General features: G+C 44.5%; 1 protein-coding gene across 7 annotated transcripts in view; it reads left to right on the forward strand.

Annotated features, from left to right (window-relative positions):
* Positions 1-19,015, forward strand: part of DCX (doublecortin) — an 82,574-nt gene extending 63,559 nt beyond the window's left edge. For 3 of the 7 annotated variants that reach the window (XM_077186212.1, XM_077186214.1, XM_077186213.1), the window contains one exon: positions 4,481-7,004. In XM_077186212.1, the coding sequence (XP_077042327.1) occupies positions 4,481-4,671 (191 nt within the window). In that variant the 3' untranslated portion in view covers positions 4,672-7,004. The other 4 variants (XM_077186215.1, XM_077186216.1, XM_054641514.2 and 1 more) reach the window with 2 other exon arrangements.
* The last annotated feature ends 564 nt before the right edge of the window (positions 19,016-19,579 follow it).

Here is a 19,579-nt window from a genome sequence, read left to right on the forward strand (position 1 = left end):
TCAGGTTTCTTTAATCCATCCAGACAAGAGTCTTTCGTGCTTTCCTGTAATTTCAATAAAGGAAAAAATGGCACTTGTCCTGCTTAATGAGAATAAAAAAGACTGAGCTCTTTTAGTACTGAAAAATAGAAGACTCTTGTTTTCTCAGGGCAGAGAGAAAAAAGAATACTATTTTGTATTCCTGTATTGAACTGGTAATAAATTAAGTGGATTTACACATCTTTTAAGAACCAATATTTACATTTAGATGAGATTTTGGAGTTATCACATTCAAAAAGCAAAGAAAGCTGAATGAAGTCTGATTAATAAAATATGATCTGACCTATTTTTTCCCCCCAGAATCTCACCCATTTAATGTGTGAAACTATTTTAAAGCAGTTTTACTTCAAATATATGCAATATTTCTGCTGTGTGTTTGCTCTCCTACCCATTTGTACCTTTTGTCTTTGTTGTTTTTCCCTCTGCTGTGGTTGTCATGTGGAAACTCACGAGCGTTTCCTTGGTTTTGTGTTGTTTCTGTTCTTCCCAGCTCTTTTCTGTGCAGGTTTCTGTATCCTATTCTCCCACCAAGGTCTCCAAGGCCATTGTGACATGTCTGGGCACTGATGTCTGGGCAGGTTTGGAGGGGAATCTTTGGGTGACAGGAGTCTGAGCCCAGTGAGCCTCACTGTGGAAAGCTCAATCCCTTTAGGCAGCCAGAGCCCTTCAGTTCCCAGGATATCCAAAAAAGTGAGGTGGCAAATCCACAGAAGCAATTTAAACATTGTTTTCTTGGCACAGCGCTTTTCTCTTACCATGCAGTCATTTAAATGAATGAATGAAAATTAAATGAATGAATGCAGAACAAAGAAGTGTCTCCCTGCTCCAAGGATGGGGACTCACCCCAATCCTTGTATTCCCAAGGGAAATCCTTTCTCCTTTCCCTCACTAACACCCAACCCATATCTGTCCTTCCTAAGTAATGCCAGTGGATTTCTGGCAAAATTGGAGTTACAAAGCTTCTGTGTATTTCTAACCTCAATCTTTCTTCCTAGGGAGTCAGCTTTGCTAAAAGACCCAGCTCAGAGCAGTGAAATCCATACAAACCTCACCTGCAGGGCACCAGCCAATTCCTTCTCCTAACATGGCAGAGGAAAACTGGGCATGAGGAGCCTCTGTGCTTCTGCTCTGCTCCATGAGATCTAAATGGAGTAGGGTCAGCATGAAGTTTGGCAGAATTTGCTTAACAGACTGCTCCAATAAGGAGTCAGGCTGAGCTAAAGCCAGAGCTAAATCTCAGGGGAGAAATACAGGAGAGAAAATAATGATGTCATTTACCATTCTTTCTTTGTTAAAAAAACTTGAATTTATCTTACACAAACTGACGTGCCAAACAAGGGTTCAGTTGTATAAAAACATGTGTTGTGATGGGAGAGCTTATGATTATTAAAACCAGGACAGTCACAGGTACCTGAACTGAAATTTGAAAATGTCTTTGCCTTGATTTGGCCCGGGGAGAATATGAGCAGGGCTCTGAGGCTGCTGCAGGACCTTCATGTCTCAGTCCACTAATGGACAGAGGGACAAAAGCACATTCAGCAGGCAGCAGCAATTAGCAAACAGACCCAGAGTGTCCGTCTGTCCTGGCTGCAGGGCTGCTCCCAGGGGTCATTATGGATGAGTGTGTCCAAGGCAGCAGATGTCTGGGGAATGCCATGATGCCTCAGGTTTTGGCTTTTCCATTTTTCACATTCTGTGCTGCTTTAGTGGGTGGGTCTGGGTTTCATATGAGGGGATGCTGAGCTCTGTGCACAGAGCAGGGAGACAAAACAATTCCTGCTCCAGCTGGGGACCAAGGACAAATGATCCAAATCTCAGCCCAAGAGCACAAACAACGTGGGCTGAGAGAGAAAAACAAGCAGGATGGGACTGCATGGGCTGGAGCTGGAATGGGACAATGAACTCTGGATCCAGAGCCCCAGTCATCCCAGCAAACCTAAGCAACACTCAGGGAACAATTCCATGTGAGAAAACTGCCAAAAAAGGACCTCAAAAAAGGCTGAAGAGGGACTTTTGACAAGGGCATAGAGTGATAGGACAAAGGGGAAATGGACTTAAGCTAAAGGAGGGCAGGCTTAGACATTAACAAGAAATTCTTTGCTGTGAGGGTGATGAGGCCCTGGCACAGGTGCCCAGAGCAGCTGGGGCTGCCCCTGAATCCCTGGAAATGCCCAAGGTCAGGCTGGACAGGGCTTGGAGCAGCCTGGGACAGTGGAAGGTGTCCCTGCCATGGCAGGAGTGGAATGGGATGAGCTTTAAGATCCCTTCCAATCCAAACCTTTCTGTGATTCTAAAATACCTGTGGGGGAAGCAGACAGAGAATTCAGTCTCCCTGGACCTCTCATCTCAAATATGACAGGAATATTCTCCATCCTCCCTCTCATGTGCTGGACAAGTCTGATTTCTCTCCTGAGTACAAACTGCCTCGTGCACAGGGGGAGGTGAGGATCCTGTGGAAAAAAGGTGCACATGCTCCTTCAATTAAAGAATATTACAGATACACTTTAAGGTAAATTGATGTTGCAGAACAAATTCAATGCCACGAATAAGCCATAATGCACAAAGAATAAAATGGTGGAAAACCCCCAAAGAATTGAAAGGAAAGCTGGTTCTAAAGAACAGTTCCTGGTAGCTGAGTGTAGGTGAGATCCTGAGCTACCCTAAATCATCAGCAGATTTTAGTGGAGCAGCAGTGTTATGCACCACCTGGGACCTGCTCTTTGCCTCCTGTTATTTTCTTGCATTTCAGTTCAAAGGAAATGCAGGCAAGTTTGCTTATGAGCACTATTCTTCATTAGCAGGCAGAGAAAATTAAACTGGGCTTCTTCATTGTTGCTCCTGCTGCAAAATTCTGCTGTCTTTGTAATGATATCCATCCATCCCATTCCATTTCTGATCTGGATGTCACATCTGGTTTTTTTGTTGATGCTCATAAAATATTTACATGCCTGCTGTAGCACTTAAAACTCTCATTGTATTAGGGAATTTCTGTCCTGCCCTGCAGCAATCACATCCATTTTGCTGCACACTGGCTCTGCTGTTGTTCCAGTCTTGTTTGTGGAAAGGAAATTGGGGTTTCTTGCAGAGTTGTTAGGTGGCATTCTTCAGCTTAGGAAGGATCAGTGACAATTGGAGATAAAAAAAGAGGCATTTTAGAAATTGGAAATGGATTCTAGCTAATGGAGATTATATCAGTCCTCTTGTTCCCCATATTTTCTTTAATAGGAAACACAAATTCACTCAGTGAAATAAAACATAAAAGAGATCCAAGTTCTTTTTTACTGAATTGCCTTCATTATTTGGCATACAGTTATAAAGAACTCTACTTTTTTTTCCCACCAGCCTGGAGGGCAGCTCATTTTGTAGAGTGGCACAGCTCAGTGCAGGAGCCAGCAGGAAACAGCTCCTGCTTTTCCAGAACAGGTTGTTTCCCCTATCAATAAAGCATGGTTTGAGTGAGATAAGGAGGTGAAGTGTCACACTGTTCCCCAATTATCTATAAATCATTATTTCTTCCACCTTTTAAAAATATCCATTTCCTCACTTAGGTGCATTTGTGATAGGAAAAAAGCTGTGTGTGGTGAATAACCTCTTCCAACAGAGGAGGAAGTGCATGGAAATGATGGATGTGAAGGCAGAGGACCCACACCACCATGAATTTGTTGCTTTAAGGTGCTGGCAGCTCCTCCTTTGTCCCAGGGCTTTGAGCACGTTTCTTTTCACACCTGCTTGACCTCTGCCTTTGCTGCAAACCTGAGCTGCTCCTGTTTCTCACAAGGAGGTAACAGAGGAGAGCACTGAGGTTTTCTGAGGCTTTAAAGTGAGAGTTGTGCTGGTTTAACTCTTAAAAATACAACATTCACACATTTTACTCTATGACACTTTATTACACTTCTTCAGTCTCCTCCAGACACTCAAGTACTTGATGAATTTTAAGTAACTGATTTGTAGATTCAGCTGTCACAATTGAGAGCATAATTCCATCAGGCTCTTTGGTCACTTAATCCCACCCAACAGCAAACTACATCCAGGGCATTCCATGCTGCTGTTTGTCTAATTTTTCATTTCTATAATTGACATCTCACCTTGCTTGGGTAGGATTCAGGATATCTTCAGCCTCTGGTTTCCAGTCATGCCCTTAAACAGTTTGAGAACACAGAAATTGTTTTTCTGGTGATATGTGCCTTGGATTGTCTTGGTGAGTATTTGTTGGGTGAAATATTGCTCCCTGAATTTATTTTGTATCTCACTGTATTTTGCAGCTGAAATCCTTGAGTTTTCTTTACAGCTATGCTGTTCACTTGGTTTGTTTGTTTTTTTTCCTCCTGCCTAACATGAATAAACCATGGTGTTAAATGTTTGGAGGCCTTCCATCTCCCCAGAGGAGCAAAGCCTTCCCCTTGCTTGCCTGATTTCCAGCTTGTGTCTTGTTTCCTGCCAGCCAACGGGACCTCCAGCAGCCAGCTGTCCACCCCCAAGTCCAAGCAGTCCCCGATCTCCACGCCCACCAGCCCCGGGAGCCTCCGCAAGCACAAGGTATTACGTTTCTTATACCTTACTACACCTCCTTCTGCCTCAGCCCCTCAGCTCTGGGGGACCCTCAAGTCATGGCCATACCCTCTGGGAAAATAACAACAACTCCTGGTGTTCAGACAGGGGAGTTTGGCCCTTTACCTGTAAAAGTTGTCCTTTAGGGCATGGTGGTGAGCAAAGCACTGGCCTGAATGGCCCTGGAGTTGATAATGTGTGCTGGAGACCATCCAGAGGTGGATGGAGAGACCTTAACCATGAGTTTGTACCACTGTTTGAAAAAATCATTGATGGATGTGGTTTCATGTCAACCCTCCTGGCCTGAAAAGCTTCAAGTGTTGGCAAATCAGGCCCATTAAAGAGCAGAAGCAACACAAATGTTACTGGAGCTCTCAGACATCACTTTAATGATGCTCCTGAAGAATTTAAGTTTTTTTAAATTATTTAAGGCCATGCCCTGTTTTACAGGAAGCAGGTGATTCTTGCAGCTGGTGTGGTAATTGTGTTGTGGAACAGGCCAACAGGTAGCACAGCATCCTGGCAGGGACCAGGAAACCTGTGCTGGCTCATGGATAATTCATGTATTGATTTATTTAAAAGGTACAGCAGCTGTCACAGCTTCTTCAGTTCCTGTTATTCAGGGCCACTCTGTGCTGAGTTCTGACTTTCATTTCTGTGGGCCTTTGCATTTCTGGAATAGCCACAATGCTGCTTCCAACAGTTTTCACTTGATACGGGAATTGGAGCTTGGGCACAAAAGTGGGTGAGAGAGGAAGTCAGGGGGGTTTCTCTTTAGTAAAACAGAATGCACCTCTCAGCCTGACTCTGAAAGCATTGACTCAAAGATTTTGAAGAGTAATTTAAAAATGCTGGTGATGCTGAGGTTTTTCAGTCAGCAGCCACGTGGAACCCACCGCGGGGCAGCTTGCAGGGGTTGAACCAATTCTGTTTAACAAAGGCATAGCTGAATCCAAATGAAAACTGTGTTTTCCTCAGGACCTCACTCTGCTCTCAGCTGCTCAGTCTAAGTTTGAGAAAACACACCAAATTTAACACAATGTGTCCAGATTTATTGTTTATTTATAATTGAGGACAGAATCTGGCCCATGGTCTGAGTTCATCAGTTGAGCAGAAGTAATGCTGCAAACTGCATCCTTTGCTTCAGCATTAGGAACAATAAATATTTTCCAAACTTTCCATCTCATTGAGAACTTTGCAGGTGAGGATTTGTTCCTTGGTCAAGACAAGTAAAACTCACCTTTTTAATGTTTTATGTATGTTTGCAGCTGGCTGATTTATGACCTTTCCAGTGCAGCCCTGAGACCATTTGTAATAGATGGTGGCTGCTGAGGGCAAAGCCAACCCAGCTATGATTTTCTCCACTAAGTTAGGCCAATCAGCAAACACAAATTCAGCATTTTAGGTTACCAGAATATTCAGGCATCATTGTCTTTCTTCCAGGAGCAATTTCCTGCTTATGATGAAATCACTTTTCTTTTTTCCCCTTAAAGCTCAAGTGATAAATGCTTAGGTTGAGCTCACCACAAAGTCCTATTTTACCTCTTCTTATATCAAGATTTCTGTGAATTTCCTTCCTGAATATTTGGGTTTTACTTCATTTTGCTCAGTTATTACCTGTGTGTGGGTCAGAGCTCAAAAAGATTCCAGGAGAACTCTTGAGCTCGTTCCTGTACCTTGTCCCACACTGGACTTTAAACAAGTGGAATAAAATGGTTACCCCAGAAAGGGACACTGGAGAAACTTTATATTGAGCATTTGATCCAAATAACAAACTTGGGATTATTTTATTAACCTTTCCAACTGATTATAAGTTACTTTAAAATAAAGAATAAACCATGGAACATGTGATTTTCCTGGAGATTTGTCCTGAGGGCAGCTGTCAAACCAAGGTAAGACTCTTTATTGTGGACTTAGGTTTAAAGAGGTGTGTTTAAGGCACGATGCTGCTCTTTCATGCATGTGCTGGAATGGCCACATTGATCCAGAACAATAAAAAAAACCCATTTCTGAAACTTATCCCTGAATAGTCATCAGGAACAGAGATGCACTTGCTGGAATGGCCACATTGATCCAGAACAATAAAAAACCCATTTCTGAAACTTATCCCTGACCAATCAGGAACAGAGATGCTCTTGCTGGAATGGCCACATAGATACAGAACAATAAAAAACCCCTGAAACTCATCCCTGACCAATCATCAGGAGCAGAGATGCTCTTGCTCCTCTGTGCAAGGAGCCTGCCTTGGTTTTAGCCTGTTGCTCCCTGGATTCTGGTGATCCCAGCCCAGTCACCAGCACACTCCACCCTCTGGAATGTGAATTTCAGCCTCTGGGCTGCCCAGAGCCACTCAGCTGCTTCCCTTTGCGTGGCCAAGGGTGGGAGCTGATGGTGAGGGTTAACATTTTCTCTTTTCTCCCTACAGGACTTGTACCTGCCTCTGTCTTTGGATGACTCGGATTCCCTGGGAGACTCCATGTAGAGTGAGATGTCCACGTTGCATTTGGGATACAGCAAAGTACCTCTGCCACACAAGCAGATCGGTGACTGGTGCTTTCAAGTCAAAGGACACACAGTTAAATGTCATTTTTGTTCTGTGATTTCTCCTCTCTGTGCCACAAACCAACACCTGCCAGTCTATAGAGATAGAGGGATACCATTCTTCTTAGTCACAGGGGTGCAAAATGGGCATTGTGAGAAATTTGGGGCCTCCGTGCCAAGGATTCCGTGCATTTCCCATTTTCTTCTGTTGTTTCTTCTGCTGCTGCAACCATGTGGTTTTCCTGGTGTTAGTAAAGTAGCTCCCCTGGAGGTGTGCAAATGGAGCCCTTGCTGGGCAGTTTGCAGGCTGGAGCAGGGCAGGTGATGCTCTCCACCTGTGCAAACTGCCAGCTCACCTGCTCCTCATTCACAGCCCCAGTTTTGGCACCTGCATTCTAAAGAGTCTTGGTTTTATTGTGGAGAGCAGGAAGGGAATTTCTAGTTGGATGCTTAATATGCCAGCAGAAGCTTGGATGAGATTAGGAATGATTGTGTCAGATGCTAAGTAAGGTTAGTACAATAATTCAAATTATTCAAATATTGTTTGGGATTTTTTTAATAATTAAGTAAAACCCCCCATAAATCAGCTGAGTTATCTGGTGTAGAACATCTTCCACATGCAATGCTGCTAGCTGGTAACAAATATTTATACCTCCCCTATGGTATCTCTCTATCTCTGTTTGTAACAGTAATGCCTTGTGAACAGCCAACACTGAAAACACTGTGAGAATTTGTTTTCAGGTTTGACACCCTATAGGTCACTTTTTATAGCAAAAAAATCAATACACTTTTTATAAAGGAAAACCTTTTATCTGTGTTTTGGGAGTAAGGATTCAAGCTCCTTCTTTTTTATAAAAGCTGGTAATTTTCTTTTGTTTAAAAAACACGTTCAGAAAAAAAAAAGTACAAAAAAAACCAACCACAACTGCAGAACAATAATAACAGCAACTCAGTTTAGAAATCCTGTCATCACTGCCAAAACAGACACGTGTAGGGGGGAAAAAATGGTCAATTCAAAATATTGAATGTTTTGATAGTTTTTGTAATGTTTAAGACTACGTATTTGGTTTTTTACACTTCAGTATTCCTAACTATGGCCAGATTCTCTACTTATATAACAAATGAAGTTTTGTGGTGTTCTAAAAACCTGTATTTTAAGAAACTCTTCTATCTGAGAAAAACAAACTCGCTGTATTTAGAGAAGCTTTTGCTTTTATTAATCAGTAATGCCTCCTCCAGAATGCAAAGTTCATCTCCTCACGCAGGCCTGGTGGTTTTTACTGCGCCAAAGCTTCGTCCTAGGCCAGCTGCCACTGCCTCCCTCCCTCATGGAATAAGCTTTGATGAAACTGATTCTTGCAGAACTTTACCTAAATGAAATCTGTGCAATCAAGCCTTTCTTTGTTGCTCTATTTGCTTTTTTTTTGCTTTTTTTTTTTTCCAACATAGACACCTACTCCCTGTTGCCTTGCAACCCCTTGTGGTTAGGATGGATTTCATCCTTGTGATGTTTGATGCTCCATGAATGCTGGGTTGTTCCCAAAGCCACTCCAGGTTTTGTTTGCTTGCATTGCTGGGATGAAACAATCTGTGCAGGCTGCATCTTTTGAGGCTCGTGTGATCATACTTATAATGCAACTTTTTAAAAGAGATTCATCAGAGAGAGGCCAGGATTGGGAATTGTCAAGGGGTCAGAGTTATCATGCACCAAATTTGCACCCAGTAGTCTTAGTGCATGATCATTTACAGCCAGAGTTTTGCACAAGGGGCCATTTGTTCTCACTGATAGCTTCATTTGATTGAATAACTCTCTGACTGCACAACTGCTAAATGGTCATTTTAAATATTGTAAATAGAATCCTGGGGTTAGTTCACAGGCTAAGGGCTCGTTGAGGGTTTGTGGGGGGAAGGATGGTGCTGTGGACAAAGCTTGGGTGCAGCAGTCAGCACACCTCTAAGCCCTTGGCATTGCTGAATTTTGTGTCTGAATGGGAGCAGGTCTCTGAGTAACCCTGTGCCTCAATCTGTCTGTCTCTCCCTGCAGGGACAGCTCTGTTCTACCTCACTGGGGGTTGTGAGGCCAAATGTTGGTTAACATTTGTCAAGTGCTTTCAGATCCTCTAACAGAAGGTGCTGAAATATTCTGGGTGCAGATTTGGTTATGGGTGCTAATTTTTGGCTGTTTAATCCTGTGAGTGCTACTGTAGAAGCTGGTCATGAGCAAAAAGGACTTTTTTAAGCATAAGGATGTCAAAGGCCTTGGTTATGCTAATTACAATATTATTCATCAGAGCTTTTGTCTTAGGGAAAGCTTTAGTGGGACAGACCACTTAACATGCTTTTACCCTCTCCTCTGTTCTGCTGGTGGAAATCCCAGAGTCCCTCCCTGAGTCTCTGCCTCTCCAGGGACCCTGAGCAGTCACCACAGATGGACTGGAACTGCAGTCCAGGGTGTTGTCACACTGTGACAGAGGCCATTCCTGTCACAGTCAGGGTGAGCCTGTCCTGCCACCTTTCCTCAGACAGAGCAGGAGACCAGCCATGCAGTCCCAGCCAGGTTCTCGTGCTGCTCAGTGCAGGATGCTCACCACAGATCCAGCAGGAAACTCAAATCTGGGCTGCTCTGGGCTCAGCAGCCTGAGCTGCTGGAGCTGCTGGTGGAAAGGAATCTGGGAGATGCTCTCACCCAGTTTGTGTAAGAGAAAGCAGGATCCCAAGGGAGGAATGATGCTTTGTTTGGATGCTTGTTGGGCAGGGCTTCCTTTCCTTCCTGCCAGAAGCTCTGTTTGGTTATTTGGAGATGCTTTTCCTGGTGGAGCATCACTGAGGAATCACTGAGCTCTTCCTCCTGAGCTGCACCTGGTGACACATCTCAGACCTGATCCTGCCAGCTCTCCCTTGGGAATGCAGCTTTGTTTGCATGAGGATCATCCTGTGGTGGGGCTGAGCCCAGCAATTCCTTCAGGGAATTAGGGGGACCTTGAAAAGGCCTAAAAGGATTAGAATTAATTGTTCAGTGGGAAAAATAGCCATTCAAACCAGCAGAAGCCACAAAGAAAACAGGGTATGAGGTCAGACTCCCAAGTTTTAAGAAGCAATTTTCTGGGTAGAAATGCCTGGGCAGTGGAAGTCAGTGAGCATTTCAGCTGTAGCATAGAGTGAAGTCTGTATTAATGCCAATATTGCATGAGTTCTTGTACAGAAATGCATGTGGAATGTTACATACATTCAGAACTAGTTACCTTTGGCTTTGTAGGATCCCTCATCTAGATTTGAATACAAAGAGAAACAGTGCACAGGCATCAGACCTTAGTTACCGAAACAGAAGAGCAGCTGTGATTCAGGAAAAAACCTAAAAGCTTAAATTTTAGCAAGTGCTTTACTCCTGCTGACTTTTCACGAGATTAAGCTTGGATTTGGTCAGAAAGCTTTCCTGAACTGCTGTGAATTAGTAATTACTTCCAATTTACTATGGCAATTCCAGACCCTGTGAGATCCTGGAGCAGATGATAGTAATTCCACTATATACTCCACAGTTCACCTTTCATATTGATTTTTTTTTTTACATTTACAAGCACATAAACTCCACATGATATGAGGATTTGCCATATTAATTCTGCTATAAAAACCCTGTCTAATTTGCCTCATGAGGCTGCCTTTAGTGCTTTCAGAGACTAATTGAATCACTGAGACTATATTGTTTTAAAACAATACAGTATTTAAAAACAAAATGGAGAAACTCTTAAAATAGCAGGGCTTTGTTTCTTTGAAATCTGTCTTTATTCAGAATAATTTAGCAAATTTGCATATTAAGATCCCTGTTTCAGACACAGTCATTAGGAAGGAATAGTACATATAGAAGGGTTTAGCATTTTTACACTCAGGTGATGGTCTTGACTGTAGAAGATGAGAGGAATGCAGCAAAACCTTCAGCCTTGGGATTTTTATCACTTGTAAAGCATTTATAATCCTGAAGTTTCTGGTTTAAAGCCTCATCTGGTATATGATTTGGAGCTAGTTCAGTTCCACCAGCTAAATATCTTGAAATGATTTGGAAAGAGTTTGATAATGAGATTTTACTTTGCAGTGGAAGTTGGAAGCAGCTTTTCCCTACCACTGTCTGTGTTTCCAGTATCTGCACATTATTTATTGTCTTCTCAGGAGCTAGAAACCTTAATTGTGTTATTTCCATCGATAATAGAATAATCCTGCTTAGAAAACAACTTCCACATCTCTCTCACCCTCAGCTAACACACGTGTAGGCATACAGAAATCCACACACTTGGTCGAGCTGCCATTTCTCTCTCATCTGCTTGTTCAGTACTTTTGAAGGGGAAAAAAAGGAGGCAGAACCAAAAACTGTGGCAAACAGCAAAGCAGTGTCACACCCAGGCATTTCCAATGGGAAGCAAGGGCATTAAAGTGTTCCTTTCTCCTTATCCACATGGAGAACATTTCCTGGGATGCCTTTTCATGCCTTTGAGGTCAGTGCTGCTCTTCCTGCTGCTTCCCAGCACAGCGTGTGGGAGTGCTCTGGGATTCCAGGCTGGATCCCTACCCAGACACTGTTCCAGGGACAGCCATCCCTGGAAGTGACATCTTCTCTGCAGGGCCCCAGTGTGGGTTTTGCAGCCTGAGCCTTCCCCAGCGTGCTGAGAGCACTGCAGTGATTTTGCTGCTGACCTCCGTGGTGCCCCACAGCCATGCAGAGCAACCAAGAGTTCTCTTCCACTCTAGTAGAGGCAGAATCATTTTTAGAGAAAGGGATAAAAGATAGCCAAGTGAAGTAGATATAAAATTAGCCTAGAAAGTGTCTCCTCAAGCTAAGACAATCCATAACCAGAGAAAAGCTCTGTAGAGGTGTGTTTGCCACACACCAGGTGCTGACCATGACCACAATGGAATAAAACAGCTTTTTTTTCCTTGTGGTGACTTAGGCTCCAGGTCAATTTTCTGGTTGCTGATGGAAGCAGGCTGGGACAGTGTTTGGGACTGGTGAGGTTCTTTGTAGAAGCAAATGGATGGCACGAGGTGAGGATCTTTTTTCTGTGTATCTAAAGAGTCAGGCCAGTCCTTACAGCAGGACAAGTGCTTTACACAAGACACCTGGAAGGGATCCAGCTGGAACCCCACCCTGGTGTGATGAGAGCAGGAAGGTGAAGACTTTAAGTGCCTTCTAACATCCCCTGGGCTTCAGAAGCAGGACTGTGCATGTGCCCAGCAAGGCCTGGGGTTCAATGGCCTTGACCAAAGGAGACAGGGCACACTTGAATTCTCGAGGTATGAAACCCATCTCTTGAAAATTGCTGTCTCCAGAACCACAGAATTCTCCTGGCTGTCCCATCTGCATGAATCTGAGCCTCTCCACAGTATCTCAGGAAATGTTAAAGCTGAGTCTTGTGTCTCACTGTGGAGTGAACAGGGCTGGGTTCTGCTGCAGTGGTGGTTGATTCTGCTGTTCAGATCTTCTTCCTCCTCCTCCTCCTCTGCTCCTGGCTCGAGAGCTGCTTTCTCCTGGTGCCTGCAGGTGAAAGGCTGGGAGCAGCAATGTACAGACCCCCCTTTGCTTTGTTTTGTTTCCTCTGGAACAGTTCTAGTCAGTGATGACTGAAGGTCTGAGGCCAAGGTGACAAAGCCATGTTTTAACAGGGAGAGGGGAGATTTTCAGGGAATATAAAGTAGGTGGATGGAAAGGGTTTTTCCAGCAATGCCATTGCACAGCTGCTCTGGCAGGATCCCAGCTGTAGAGCATGGTGTGAGTGCTACACCTGCAGAGGAAAATGTGCAGTTTGGGGTCACAGACCACTACCCATCCCTTGGGACATTGCTTAGAGGAGGTTAAACACATCAACACCTATTTTTGGCCAACAGATGAGCTTCTGGGCAAATGAGAGTCAAACCTAGTGGATTCAGCAGTGGGTTTCAGAGCTGTTGGGGTGTGGCACACTCTGGACAGATCACTTCTCCTTGTGCCAGTGCACAGGGGGCTGGTCCCAATACTTCCCTCCACCTGTAGGGTGCTTTGAGATAAGCTGATACAAAGAGCTTGATTTTAAAGTGTATTCATTGCTCAGCAAAGTCTGAACACGTTACAGAAGCAAACTGGCAACTCTCTCACAGAACTCTGGCTCCCTCAAAACTCTGCTGTAAAAATGTTTAAGTATTTCAGTCATGGGGAAAGAGAGACAGCTCATTTTTAGTTCCCCATTGAAACCATGGGGGAGCCAGCAACAGCCCTGGGAGGAAGGAGGTGCCCTCATCCAGCAGCCCCTTTCTCTCCTGCCTGATACAGCCCCTACTGCCCCTCTTTTTGTTAGATGTACGTGCACATACCAGGGCAATTCGTGCTAGTAGTCAAAATATGGGCCTTCTGTTTACAAACAGTGATTAAGTCTAATTATTTCAGTGGCTTTCTACCAAGAAAACAGTGGGCCAGGTGTTGAAAACCTTCTTGTTTAGAAAGTGTTCATGGTCTACATGGGAGAGAGCAGTGTCCTTGCTTAGTGCACCTGAACTCACCTCCTGTGGCTCTTGCTCTTTGTCTCCCTGAACTCAGGGCTCTTGAGCCAGTTTGGAGGTTCCCTGGGTCTGACTGTTTATCCCTCAAACTGAAGAAAAAGGAGGATGCCCAAAGGGAATTAACAAATCTTGGCAGTAATTAATCTGTCAGCTGGAAAAGAGAAAGCTGGCATCATCAGGGAAGGATGGCATGATGGAAAACACAGGGAATGAAGGGAGAAGCCTGGTCCTTGGAGGAATGGTGGGGGGTGTTTGTCAGGAGGTAGGTGCTGAGTCATGAAATGAGCTGGAGCCTCAGAGAAAATCCAATGGCAGGGAGAGCACTGGACATGTCAGTGCCACTGATGTGTGGGAATAATGAAAGACAAAAGGCAAGAAATTCCAGGGACAAAGAAAGAAGGAGACTGGGGCTAGCTGAGGATCTGTGGCTTGGTGTGGGCAGAAGAGCAGCAGCAGCTCCTGGCTGTTTGTTGGGAGCCGTGTCCCTGCAGGGACCTAGGCCAGGGCATGGTGTCTGTCCACAGCAGTGTCTGTCCCTCTCCCCTTGGCAGCAATAAGGCCAAACCTGGCTGCAGGCAGGAGGACCTGGTGTGAAGCTCCTTCCCTGCTGCTGTTTAGTGTGACCGTGTTCACAGGGGTCTCAGGCTGAGGGAAGAGACGAGGATTTGACTCCATGTCTCAGAAGGTTTGATTTATTATTTTATGATATATATTACATCAAAACTATACTAAGAGAATAGAAGAAAAGGTTTCACCAGAAGGCTGGCTAAGAATGGAATCAGAAAGAATGATAACAAAGGTTTGTGGCTCGGGCCCTGTGTCCAAGCCAGCTGACTGTGATTGGCCATTAATTAGAAACAACCAACATGAGCCCAATCCCAGATGCACCTGTTGCATTCCACAGCAGCAGATAACCATTGGTTACATTTTGTTCCTGAGGCCTCTCAGCTTCTCAGGAGGAAAAAATCCTAAGGAAAGGATTTTTCATGAAAGATGTCTGTGACAGTTTAGCTCTGCTGCCAGCACGTGCCATCCCTCAGGGGGAGAAGGAAGATCCAGGTTTATTTACACTGCTCCCTGGGTCAGATCAGAAACAGCAATCACTGATCAGCCTGCCCTGGCCTGGAGAGGACAGACCTGGCACTCTGGGGGATGTAGGAGAATAATGAGGGCACCTGAGAGCCTCCCATCCCCTCCCACAGGGCTCAGCCTGCTCTGGGGAAGGGGGCAGCCAGGGGGAAAAGGCAGCACAGACTGCTCAGGGTGTGCTGTGTGGGCACAGAGCTGATGCTGATCGTGCCCAGGAAATGCCCAGCCCCTGTGTGAGAGCTGCTGCAGCCACACAGCCATGGGAGCTCTGTGCTGAACAAAGGCACCTGTGTTTGCACCGCTTTTCTCATGAGATCTTTTTCCTAAATTCAGTTGAGTTGCTTATGAATTTAATCCTAAACCACAAAATAACTGACTCATCCAAACACTTTTTTGCTCTACAGTCTCAGATTATTTATTTTGTTGCATAAAGATTGCATCTCTTCTATTTCCATAAATTCTCAGACACTCAATATAATGCAAATGGAACCTAATACACCTAATTTTCTGCTGCTTTAACCAGGCAGAAGCTCCTCTGTAATTAATTTATGAATCTATCTGGTCCGAGGTTGGTGTCCTGTTTCAAAGATTGATTGCAGTTGATAATTCTTGTGTGATTGATTACTTGAGTGCAGATTCAGTTTCCTGGGTGACAGCTGCAGCCTTTGCAGAGAAAACCTCACTGACCCCAGTTATCAAGTGATCTCTTGTATGGACCTTGAATAGCAAGTTGTAGATGGGAGATATTTTGTATAGTTGAATTATAGTTACTGATAAAGCTGAAACAGTTTGCTGAAATACATTACAAGTTTTAGAATTGAAAATTAAACAAGGAACCTCAGCAAATCAGGGCCTCCTCCATAGTTTTTGCTCCTAAAGAGTGTTGACTTTATCTCACTTCACTCTCACTCAGTCTACCAATAGACATGCCCTGAGCCCAGCAGGTTTATGGGACTAGAAGTAGTATTTCTATTTTTACCAGTATTTTTCTACTCTAGTCCCAGCTAGTACCAGGCAGAACAGAGATTTGTGGTTGGCTTGGTTTTTAGAGAAAAGCATTGCCAAATGCCTCTGAAATAAAAAGGAAGGTTGGGGTCATTTCAGGTGACTCATCTAAACTCAAGGCAGCTTTTGAATTTTATCCAAGCTGGTTCTTCCATCTCTCTTTTCAAGAGTTATTGATAGGAAGTGGAGCGAAATTGGAGTCACATTTGCACAGGGGGTTGTTGCAGAGCACTGGGGCTCACCTGGCCCGTGCAGGCAGGATGGAGCACGGTGGTGGCACCAGGTCAGGGAGAGCCAGAACCAAACCCTGGCTCTGGGAAACCCATGCAGAGGCTCAGGCTTGGGAAATACCTGTAAGGGACCAAAGGATTCCAACCTTGGCTCCAGGCCCAGTTCTTAACGTGACAAATTCTATTTTCAGAGAATCCCTGAGAAACATTTTGTGGGGTTTATTTTTGTTGTTGTTTGGGTTTTTGGGGGTATGTTGGTGGAGTATTTTGTCTTCTTTTTTAAATTACAGCATGGCTGCTTTTCTCTATCTGCTTCCAGCCACTGCAGAGCATGTATGGATGGACTTGTAATTCACTTTCCTCAGCAGGTGGCAGGTGAAATCCTGTGATATTCTGTTTCCCTCTCATGCTGACCATACAGTCACAGGGGGGTTGCAGAACACACAGCTTTTTTTCCTTTCTCTCCCTCTCTTTAAGACAGAGGAGCTTTTTCCAGATTTAGTGTGATGTCTAATGATGCATCTGCCTAAAAAGAAGAATGTCTAGGGAATTAATTGCACTTAATTGGTGTTTTTAGATATGGTGAAGCAGGAGTATTGAATGTAAGAACAAGGAAGCCTGTGAGTTATAATTACATGCTGAATTCTGACATGTGAAATTGTTGTTAGTTTGCTTCTTATTTAAATGATGGGTGATCCAAGCAGCTTGAGCACCATGGCAATCCTAGTACAGCTGTGATTAGTAATTAGAAGACACCCAGGGTCTTTTGGAAAGAGGAAACCCGTCTAGCCAAAACTCTTCTGTTCTCTGAAATGACACATTGCCCTCCATAATTCTCTGGATTTTGTGACACAGTCTAGTCTGGAAGCACAGGAAAGGAGGATCAGCCTGCTGGCTTTGCTGTCACTAGCCTTTGTCTGCTTTCTCAGTAACAAATCCTGTCCCAAGCTGAGGTGAGCAGCTGCCAGCCTGAGCTCTCACACTGCTCTTGCCTGGGGAGCAGGAGCTGCCTCTGCTCAGGACCCTGTGGCTCCCAGAGCTGCAGAGCCACCACCCAGCACTGCTGAGGGAGGGGATGTGCAGCTGAACTGGCACCTGATGGTGGATTACTGTCTCAGACCATGCATTGAGTTCGTATGATTTCCTCATTAACGACAAAGCTGCAATATAATATAATAAAACTGAGAGGCCACGATGGATTTTCTCTTGTGGTTCAGAGGGTGGGGGTTGGAGGGGCAGCTGGGTTTAAAGTTTAGCTGGTATACTTTAAACTCTGTGTACATAACCTTGGAGGACACGGGGGTGGGAAGGGGTCTGTGGTTATTTTGGTGGGATTGGTAAACTTCAGGATGTTTTTGTTTAAAGAGTAAGGTATTTAATTAATGACATTGTACAAAGAGTTATTAATTTAAATGGTGCTTTTGTTCTCCTACCCCAGACCTGTCTAACCTTTCTTTTTGGCAAGCCTGCAGCAATGCTGATCATGTTGACTTTTGTACCTTGGGGGAGTGTGTGGAAGGGGAGGGGAAATGCTTTTCTCTTCAGACAAATAACGTTGCCCATAGTTAACTTCCTGCTTGGATATGTACCTTGAATTCCCTTTATGCCGAATTTTTATGTGAAGGTCTCTTCAAAGGGACAGAACAAGCAGAGGTTATTCCAAAAGATCTCAACTGTATCATCTTGTAATATATTGCAGCTTTATGCCAATGATTCCTTGCTTACCTGTACACAATCCATGCATGTTTTGAACTAATTTTGCATTCTCCATTTGTGGTGAGTTACTTAGCATTTTAACCACCTTTTGTGCCATTCAACTTGTACAGAAAACATTTTTATTGACGTTTTAAAGGGAGGGGGAAGAAAATAAAAAGACCCCTTCTGCTCTCTAGTTGTAGGTAGAACTCAGTTACTTAGCAAACAGATGTAGATGAGTGGTTGTAGTGTTAGAAATGTTGGCTTGCTCGTGAACAAGCTCTTGAGAGTAAATGCATGGTCCTGTACCTCTCTTTTCTTAATTAGCTCTTCCTTTCCTCCTGGAAAGATTCTCTCTCTCTCTCTCCCTCTCTCTTACTCTGTCTTTGTCTCTCTCTCTCTCTCTCTCTCTCTCTCGTGGTTGTAAAGTACAGATTTGGGCATAAATAAAACGATAAACGACCAGGTTTGAAAAGCAGTTCTCAACAGGTTCTCTCGGGGACCGTACTTCTCGCAGTGCCTTGCCTTGGCACGTTGATCAGACCCAGCTTGCAGGATACAGCAGGAGGAGATCAGTCCCCAGCGCCTCTGCCCGAGGAGCCGGGAGCGAGTGCAGCCTTTGGAGGGTTGGCTCTGCGGGAGGGTGAGGCGCTGCTGGGCCGCTGCAGCTGAGGCAAGGGGCACGAGCGGCGCTGGCCGTGGCCTCCACTCCTGCGGGGGTGCTGGGGATGTCCCTGGGACTCGTCCCACGGCCCCTGATTTGCGGAGTTTGCACACACTTTTGATTTTCCTGCATACACAGCAAGGGGGTGGGGATGGGATATGGGAACTATGTTGTTGGGGGGGTCTGTAAACAACTCCTTCTCCACACTCCTGAGCTCTGAGTTGAGTACAAGGGGCTTCTTGTTCATTAGCTGTGGTTCTGTTGGCAGTGAAGGACAGAAAAAATGGGCAAAGTCTTGGAAAAGATGGGGTCACACACAAAGACGCATTTTGTAAGAAATGGACTTTAAGAAACCCCAAAAAGCCGTGCCACGAAATCACAAAGTGTACCTAGATCCACACCTCTATTCCCTATGGCTCTTCTCCCTTAACAGAATTTCCTTTTGTCAGAAGATTTGACTAGGAAAAAATTCCATTTTTGTGAGGTGTTGTGAACTGTTTTTACTACTTGTAATAACCATCCCGGGTCTGAGTATTCTTGTAATGCAATGCCATGCAGCAGAGAACCTGTCCACTTTATAGCTTTGCTCTCAATATTTGTTACTCATTGTTTTCTCATCTAAATGTACATTTGCAAGATGTGTGTAATGTCATTTTCAAAAAATAAAATTTGGTTTCAATATCTAGGCCGATAAAAACCTTTCTGAGGCTTTTATTTGTTGAGTGTGTGTTGACTGTGACTTGTGAATTATAGAACACTCATTCATTGTGATACCTCAGCTTTTCCAAATCTGCCCCACTTGTATAAATGCAGGAAAAAAAAGAGGCTGGGGAGGGAATTTGATGCCCCTGAATTAATAAAGATACAAATCTGCCTGACTGAAGCAGCCCAACCTGTGCAGGACCCATCCTTTTGCCTAAAGGGATGAGCTCTGTGTGGGTCCCACTCTGGGAGAAAAGGGGAAAATAAGGGCAGCTCTTTCCCTGTGTGAGCACTGCAGATAAAACTGTGGATTCAGAGCAGCAAATGTGGCCCCCATCTGAACTCTGCCCTGGCATCCAGAGCCTGGGCAAGGCCCGTGCAGTCCCACATGAGCTTGGGGAAGTTTGGTGAGATTTGAGAGCTGCACTGTGTTTGTCCTGCCTTCCCACACAGGCCTGAAAAAGCTCCAAGTTTTCCCTTCCCAGCCTCTCTGTCAGAACCACAGTGAGGACAAAAGCTTTCCTCCCTGTGAGCCCTGGGAAATGAC

Source organism: Agelaius phoeniceus, chromosome 14, assembly GCF_051311805.1.
Source record: "Agelaius phoeniceus isolate bAgePho1 chromosome 14, bAgePho1.hap1, whole genome shotgun sequence".
Taxonomy (NCBI): domain Eukaryota; kingdom Metazoa; phylum Chordata; class Aves; order Passeriformes; family Icteridae; genus Agelaius; species Agelaius phoeniceus.